This window comes from Acanthisitta chloris, unplaced genomic scaffold, assembly GCF_000695815.1.
Source record: "Acanthisitta chloris isolate BGI_N310 unplaced genomic scaffold, ASM69581v1 scaffold4746, whole genome shotgun sequence".
Lineage (NCBI taxonomy): Eukaryota > Metazoa > Chordata > Aves > Passeriformes > Acanthisittidae > Acanthisitta > Acanthisitta chloris.
Window position 1 is genome coordinate 1,561 of NW_008678565.1, and position 8,197 is coordinate 9,757.

Here is an 8,197-nt window from a genome sequence, read left to right on the forward strand (position 1 = left end):
TGTCTCCCACAGCTGCAGGGGCTCATTTCCCCTCCCAGGGGGAAGTGATGAACAGTCACACCCAGAGGCACTGCCCCTCGTGACCCTCAGGAGCTCTGACTCAAGACTTCTCTTATCTCTGGGTTGAGTGGTGCTGGGATACAGTGTGTGTCCCTGGGTCCTGCTCTGTGTGTGTGTGTGTGTGTCCCTGGATCCTTCTCTCTCTGTGTGTGTGTGTGTGTGTGTGTCTGGCTCGCTCTCTCTCTGTGTGTGTGTCCCTGGATCCTGCTCTGTGTGTGTGTGTGTGTGTGTCCCTGGAGCACTGCTCACTGCATCTTCACAGTTTCCCCCCTGGGCACATAGAAAAATCATAGAATATCCTGAGTTGGAATCATGGAATGATTCAGGTTGGAAGGACCTTAAAGCCCATCCAGTCCCACCCCCTGCCATGGGCAGGGACACATTCCACCAGTCCAGGCTGATCCAAGCTCCATCCAGCCTCATTTTATCCCTCTCCATAGGTTTGCAGTAAGTGTCAGTGATGGACAAGGACACAGCACATTTTATCCCCATAGGTTTTCACTGAGTGTCAGTGATGGACAAGGACACAGCAGGATCATGTTAATGTCTCCTCAAGTGCTTTGCAGGGAGTAGCAAGAAACCCTGGAGATAATTCTGTACCTAGTCCTTGTAGGTTTCATAAAAACCATATAAACTAGGCCCCAAATCTGGTAACCTGAGCCTGGTGCTAGGAATGACACTGGGAAAACATCCTGTAGGATATTTCTGAGGAATTACCTGACTTGTGGCTTGTTGTTTTTCAGCTTACAAGACTGTGTCAGGTGTGAATGGACCTCTGGTTATCTTGGATCAAGTTAAGGTAAAGACTCAGACTTTAACAAAGCTCTTCGAGGGAGAGTTTGCAGGAGAAGCTGTGAGAGGTTAAATCCAGATTGTTGGGAAATTTATGGGTCCATGGAACAATTTGAATCCCTTGCTGACTGCTAAGATAAATGAGAATCTGGGAGTTGCTGTAAGCCTGAGGAGAGTTGTCCATGTCCTGGAGGAAAGGAGCAGTGGTTCAGGCTGTTGGGGAAAGAAAGGAAACAAGTTTTCAGTTTTACCAAACTCTCCAGAATATTGTTAAACTTCTATTCAAAAATATCCCTATTTGCTTTGTTCCTGACCTTTCAGTTTCCAAACAAGTGGGAAAGGGAACTGTGAACAGTTCTGACCTGTTCTCAAACTGCTGTTGAAGACAAACCACTGCCAAGGCAAAGTTTTTTCTTCCTGTCAGATGCTGCACTGTGGCTCTGTGTCAGTGTTCCAGGGCTACCAGGGGGTTTACAACTGCTTCTGTTAGGTCTTGCTGCAGCTGCAGCTCTGAGCAGTTGTGTATTTTTGTGTACACACGTTTTTGTTTGTATTTGAATTGTACATTCCTGTAAAACTGGCTCTAACCTGAGAAATTTCATGTCCTCGGGATGAGTTTTGTTCTTAAAAATAAAGTAGTTTCTGAGGTTAATCTTGCTTGGAACTGATATCTTTTGTTTTCTGCCTGTGGATTTAAGTCTGTCCCCCTGTTTTGCTTACCCCCAGTTCCCCAGGTACGCTGAGATTGTCCACCTGACTCTCCCTGATGGCACACGAAGAAGTGGGCAGGTGCTGGAAGTCAGTGGCTCCAAAGCTGTGGTTCAGGTAGGGTTGGGCACAGGAATCTCTTGGTGCATCAGGAATGTGTTACTGATGTGTCTAAGCCAAGTCAAACCTGCCTCGAGCTCTGTTCTTTTGGCACTGTAGATAAAAAAGGGAGAAATCACCTCCTTATTCCCAGTGCAGTGCATGAATAATTGTAGAAGATTGCACACTGACATTTTTATTGCCATCCCCCATGGATTTCTTTGCTGCTGCCTTAAAGGCACCCACTGTGCAATGCTGGACTCAGGGGCAGCTCCTGAACTCTGTGGGTACCTGTGTTTCTTCTAAGCAGCTGTTCCTTGTTAATATTATTCTTATCTGAAGAGCTTTCCCCTGTTGGCAAAGGATCAAAGGAATGGCACCAGGTTTGTTGGTGGCTGCTGATAGAATCCATGAGTTTTGTTAGAAGGAGATTTTTGTCATGTTCTGGACCAGCCAAGCTGCTCTTGCAGCTCTTTGCAAAGCTCTGCTGCCCAGAGTGCTCCAGCTATGCAGCAGCATTCAGGTGTTAGTTGGTGAAGTACAGAACTTTTTTTCCTGAGTTTTGCAATTTTTTTCTGGTATATTTACAGGTATTTGAAGGCACTTCAGGAATTGATGCAAAGAAAACCTCCTGTGAGTTCACTGGGGAACACAGGACTTTTTTTCCTGAGTTTTGCAATTTTTTTCTGGTATATTTACAGGTATTTGAAGGCACTTCAGGAATTGATGCAAAGAAAACCTCCTGTGAGTTCACTGGGGACATCCTTCGCACTCCTGTCTCGGAGGACATGCTGGGTAAGCACCTGATATTGCTCTGAAGAATGAACACATTTATCCCATGTGAACTTATTTTCACAGTAATTCACATTGTTCTGTTGTTTCTTGCAGGCAGAGTGTTCAATGGGTCAGGAAAACCTATAGACAGAGGGCCCATTGTTCTGGCTGAAGATTTCCTTGACATTATGGGTATGTTCTTAATCCATTTCTGCTGTGGAGTGAGAGACAAATCTGGTGTTTCTTCTGAATGTTACAAAAGATTTGATTTACAGCACAGGATCTAACTTAGGGGGAGCTTAATCTGATTTTTCAGTGTGTGTGTGTGGCATCAGACTCAGATTACACAACTGCAGGAAGGTGAGATAGCAGAAAACAACTGTTTTTTGCCATGCCTGGAAACAGTTATTTGAATCTTTAGTAGACTCTTAATTGCACAGGCTCCAGGGACAAACAGCTGATACCTGAACAGGGTTTTCTTTGCATCATCCTTACCATTCCCATGGCCACAGAATGCAGAGCCTTGGGATCTGCAAAAGGCTCAGGTTTGACCAGGTGCATCTGAAGACTTGTCAGGGTTTATACCTCTTGGTCAGTGGTGGTTTGATGGAGCTACAGACCTGTTCAGGAAATAATCTGTGTCCTCCTAAAAATACCCCAGGTCAGCCAATCAACCCCCAGTGTCGTATCTACCCAGAAGAAATGATCCAGACTGGAATTTCAGCTATAGATGGCATGAACAGCATTGCCAGGGGCCAGAAGATCCCTATCTTCTCAGCTGCTGGCCTGCCCCACAACGAGGTGAGGGCTCAGAGCTTGCCTAAGCTTCCTTCCCATTCCCTTCCCATTCCACTGGGGTTGAAGGTAAATGCAGTTAGCCTCTGGGCAGTGAACAGCTTCAGCTCTGAAGCCTGAGGTGTTTTTTCCCCAGATTGCAGCTCAGATCTGCCGCCAGGCTGGCCTGGTGAAGAAATCCAAGGATGTCATGGACTACAGCGAGGAGAACTTTGCCATTGTGTTTGCTGCTATGGGTGTAAGTCCACAGTGCTGGAGGGAGGTGATGCTTGAGGAGTGAATGAGAATGCTGAGAGGAGCTGAAGTATTTTAAGTCAGGTTTGTGTGTGTGTAATTAAAGGGTTGAATGGCTGAAAATCCCAAAGGCCACAAGTGCTGTAAATGCCGTTTGGCTCTGGCACAGGTTCCCAGAGCAGCTGTGGCTGCCCCATCCCTGGAAGCATCCAAGGCCAGGTTGGATGGACTTGGAGCAACCTGAGCTAGTGGGAGGTGTCCCTGCCCATGGCAAAGGGTAGAACTGGATGATCTTTCATGTCCCTTCCCACTCAAACCATTCCAGGATTCTAACAGGCTGTGTCTGATCAGGCTAAAATATCTTCAACTTGATCTCCAGCCTGGAACTCGACCATTCCAGGATTCTAACAAGCTGTGTCTGATCAGGCTGAAATATCTTCAACTTGATCTCCAGCCTGGAACTCTAGAAATGACTCACTCTGGGAATGCAGGGAAAGCTTCCTGATGGAGAGCTTTGCTCTGGGTTATTAATGAGGTATTTAGACTTTAAGATGATGCAGAATGTCCTAAGCCAAAATGTGGTGGCAGTGACACCTCCATTTTGTGGTTCAGGTGAACATGGAAACCGCTCGGTTCTTCAAGTCAGACTTCGAGGAGAATGGCTCCATGGACAATGTGTGTCTGTTCCTGAACCTGGCCAACGATCCAACGTGAGTAGTTACACCTTGTTGGTTGGGAAAGGCTGGGAAGGACAAGGTAACTGGGAGCTGAAGCCTCACTGGTGTGCTGACAGGAGTCCCTTAGATTGGGGTTTGCAGCCAAGCTGCAGAGGAGGTGTTGGTGCTCCAGTTGGTGCACGTGGTGGATTTTAGACTGTTTGTAGCTTCACCTGAGAGCCTTGAAGCAGCTGGCAGGAGTAACCCAGACTGCTCTGTTGCAGCATCGAGCGCATCATCACCCCTCGCCTGGCCCTGACCACCGCAGAGTTCTTGGCCTATCAGTGTGAGAAGCATGTGCTGGTCATTCTCACAGACATGAGCTCCTATGCTGAAGCTCTGCGAGAGGTACGTGGTCATTAACGTGTTAATTAACGTGGTTATTAATACGCCGAGTGTTGGCAGGAAGGGTTTGTGCTGGAAAGTGAGAACCTAAACTTCTGCTCAAGCTGTCGCAATTAATATTCAGCTCAAAGCTCTTAAACAGCCAGTGAAGCTTTTAGTCCTTGGTTGTGTAGGATTATGTTCACCAGTCAAACAACTGTGATAGCCCAATTTATTTCACTGCTGGCAATTCCATCCCTGAAGTGTCCAGGTCTGGGTTGGATGGGGCTTGGAGCTGCCTGGGTTAGTGCAGGGTGTCTCTGCCCATGGCAGGGGGTGGGACTGGACGATATTTAAGGTACTTGAAGTCCCTAGTGTAGCTGAATCTGGGGAGACAGCAGGTCCCTGTGTGTGGTGAGAGCTGTTGGAATGGTTTCTGTGGCTGTCCCAGGTGTCAGCAGCTCGGGAGGAGGTCCCTGGGCGCCGTGGCTTCCCAGGCTACATGTACACTGACCTGGCCACGATCTACGAGCGTGCTGGGCGTGTGGAGGGCAGGAATGGCTCCATCACCCAGATCCCCATCCTTACCATGCCCAACGATGGTGAGTTCTCCACAAGCAGCACTTTAACAGGCTCCATCACAGCAACCTGCCTTGTTCTGGGCACGCAGCAGGTCCTGGGACCTCTGTTTCCTTTGGAATATTGCAGGTTCTGGCTGCCTTCTCTGGGTTGCTAATAAATTTGCCTGTTTGAGGCTTCAGGCCTGTTCTCCACGGGTGCTTACAGCCCTGATCCAAGAGCACTCAGGGATATATGAAGGGAATAACTGATGGCATTGTGCTTTAGAAGTCACCTGATAGCAAAAAGCTGCTGCATCTAAAATGGATATGAAGGTCTCATATAAAAGGTCTAAAAATCTGCCAAACCTTTCTTTCCTCACAGATATTACTCATCCTATCCCTGACTTGACTGGGTACATCACTGAGGGACAAATCTATGTGGACAGGCAGCTGCACAACAGACAGGTAAGTGCCACAGCTCTTGGAACATACATTACTCTGCTCTTTTTGAAGTAAAATGTTAATCCCTGGGTGTTTCCTCCCAGATTTACCCACCCATCAATGTCCTGCCCTCCTTGTCTCGACTGATGAAGTCAGCTATCGGCGAGGGAATGACCAGGAAGGATCATGCAGATGTGTCCAACCAGCTGGTAGGTAAAAAAATCTCCCTGGGGAGGCAGAGAAATGTTTCAAACACACCTATTGCTACCCAGCCTGGAAAGAACATGCCAAGCAGTTGTGATCCAGAACAGTCCTGAGGCTGCTTTAAAGCATTGGCTGAGTGCTTAGTGAGACCCTTTGAGCTGGAACAGGAATTGTTATGTGGAACGTGATCAGAGGGATGGAACATCTCTCTTATGAGGATAGGCTGAGAGATCTGGGGGTGTTCAGTCTGGTGAATACCTCAGAGCCCCTTCCAGTGCCTAAAGGGGCTCCAAGAGAGCTGCAGAGGGACCTGGGACAAGGGCCAGGAAGGACAGGACAAATGGGAATGGCTTCCCACTGCCAGAGGGCAGGGACAGATGGGATATTGGGAAGGAATTCCTCCCTGGGAGGTGCTGAGGCTCTGGCACAGATTGGACAGAGAAGCTGTGGCTGCTCCATCCCTGGGAGTGTTCCAGGCCAGGTTGGATGGGGCTTGGAGCAACCTGTGCTGGTGGGAGGTGACATTGGATGATCTCCAAGGTCCCTTCCCACCCAAGCTATTCCACGACCCTGTGCTGAGGGTAAAACCTGTCCTGTTCCCACCCCAGTACGCCTGCTACGCCATCGGGAAGGACGTGCAGGCCATGAAGGCTGTGGTTGGAGAGGAAGCTCTTACCTCAGATGATCTCCTTTACCTGGAGTTCCTGCAGAAGTTTGAGAAGAACTTCATTGCTCAGGGTGAGTGTTCTGCACGTCTCCTTGGCACCTCAGGGCTCCTTCCCAGGGCTGCCTGTGGTGAGGCTCCTGCTGCCTCTGTCCCGCAGGTCCCTACGAGAACCGCACGGTCTACGAGACCCTGGACATCGGTTGGCAGCTCCTGCGCATCTTCCCCAAGGAGATGCTCAAGAGGATTCCTCAGACAACACTGGCTGAGTTCTACCCTCGAGATTCCACTGCAAAGCACTAGCACAGCTCCCTCTGCCCCTGCTCTGTGCGATGCTGCTTTGGTTTCCTTTTCCATGTGTTGGTGTTTACCTGTCGCCCATACAGTTGAAACCAGGAGTAGGTGACACTTGTGCCAGTGTTCCATGTGCACTGCTACCAGGTTTGAAAATATCCCTTCTCCCACAGCCTGGATCTTCAGGAGAACATGCAGGCCAGCTCTTACAGATGTGCAATACCCATCACCAAGCTTGTACTTGGAACTGAACCTTTTGTAGGCATCTTAGTATCTGAGGATTACCAGAAATGGCAAATCTTTCTGTCAAACCAGGGTTTGAGGGACATGAAAGAGCAATGTCACTTGCATGGCAACATTCCTTCCTGGAAAATGCAAGTTTTGAACCGTGGCTTGAGATTCTGAGAGGTTTGTGTGAACTGAGGGCACAGGGAGGCTCACTGGGGGCTCTGCCACCAGCAGAGGGTCACAGGCCAGTGCATACTACCTGACAGTGGCATGATAATGATTAATTACTGAATTAAAATTGAAGCTGGCAGAGTATGTTTCCTACTTACCCTTTTTTCTTGGAGTTCTGGAAGTGCCAGAGATGCAAAACCAGCAGCTAAAGCACTTCTGAGCCCAGAAGTCTCACCAAAATTTGGTCATCCAGTGCTTTGTGCTGCTGCTGGAGGGGATTCCATGGTATGTAAACCAACCAGCTTAAACCCAACCCAGGTGTGCTGGTGGCAGCTCAGCTTTTAAACAATATCCTCTTACGAAATGGCAACAGGAGAAAGAAACCTTTTAATTCCTGAAAGGATATTTTGACTTCTGGTCTCGGTGTGCCATGCCCAGGCCATGTCTGAAGCCATTGTGGTTTGCACTCCAGGCACAGATTTGGCTAGCCCTGAGCTCAGCATTCCCAAACACTGCAAACTTGGCTAGGCAAGTCCGTGTTGTTCTTTTTCCAACGGGTTCAGACGAGGCTCCAGGCCCACTGCTGGCACACTTCCATGCTTTTTCCAGGCTTCCTGTAGTCTGAGCTCTGGTCTGGCTCACCAGAGCATGTTGCACCTCTCTGAACGCCTCCAGTGCTCGTCTGGGAAGGTGCTAACGTGACTGGAATGAGTGTGCTAATTCCAGCTTTCCCTGACATCTCTCCCATGTGCAGTTCTCTCTGGTTTTGTCCTGTGTTCTCTGTGACTGCAATAGCAACTCGATTCCGGTGCATTCCACCCCAAAAGCTGTGTCACGTCTGTTTTCCTTGAGGTTGGGATGGGAGGTTGGAAGTGTTGGCATGAAAATACTTTAATGTAGAGAATATCTAAATAAGTAAATTAAATATGGAAGGTGTTGAACAAAAGGTGTGAGTCTTGTGCTTGGGAACAGCTTTGGGTGGCTGAGCAGGGGGTGGGATGTCCCCAGGGATCCTGAGGACACGGATCCCTCGGTGTGCAGGGAGGGCCTGGAGTCACCCCCATGTTCCTGGAGCTGTGGCTGCTGCTGAGGAGGATTTGGCCTTCAGCCTCAGGCCTGAGGAGTGGGTGGTG

The 8,197-nt window shown here is 48.9% G+C and overlaps 1 protein-coding gene across 1 annotated transcript; it reads left to right on the top strand.

The window, feature by feature from the left end:
- Positions 1–803: 803 nt before the first annotated feature.
- ATP6V1B2 (ATPase, H+ transporting, lysosomal 56/58kDa, V1 subunit B2) lies at positions 804–6,981 on the top strand (the record flags this gene model as incomplete). The annotated part of the gene is made up of 13 exons (XM_009076930.1): positions 804–859; positions 1,579–1,677; positions 2,361–2,454; positions 2,548–2,625; positions 3,095–3,234; positions 3,365–3,466; positions 4,075–4,172; positions 4,403–4,526; positions 4,954–5,104; positions 5,445–5,527; positions 5,608–5,712; positions 6,316–6,445; positions 6,532–6,981. Coding segments are annotated over 13 exons (1,403 nt in total), but the record flags the coding sequence as incomplete, so codon positions are not given.
- Between the last annotated feature and the right edge of the window lie 1,216 nt (positions 6,982–8,197).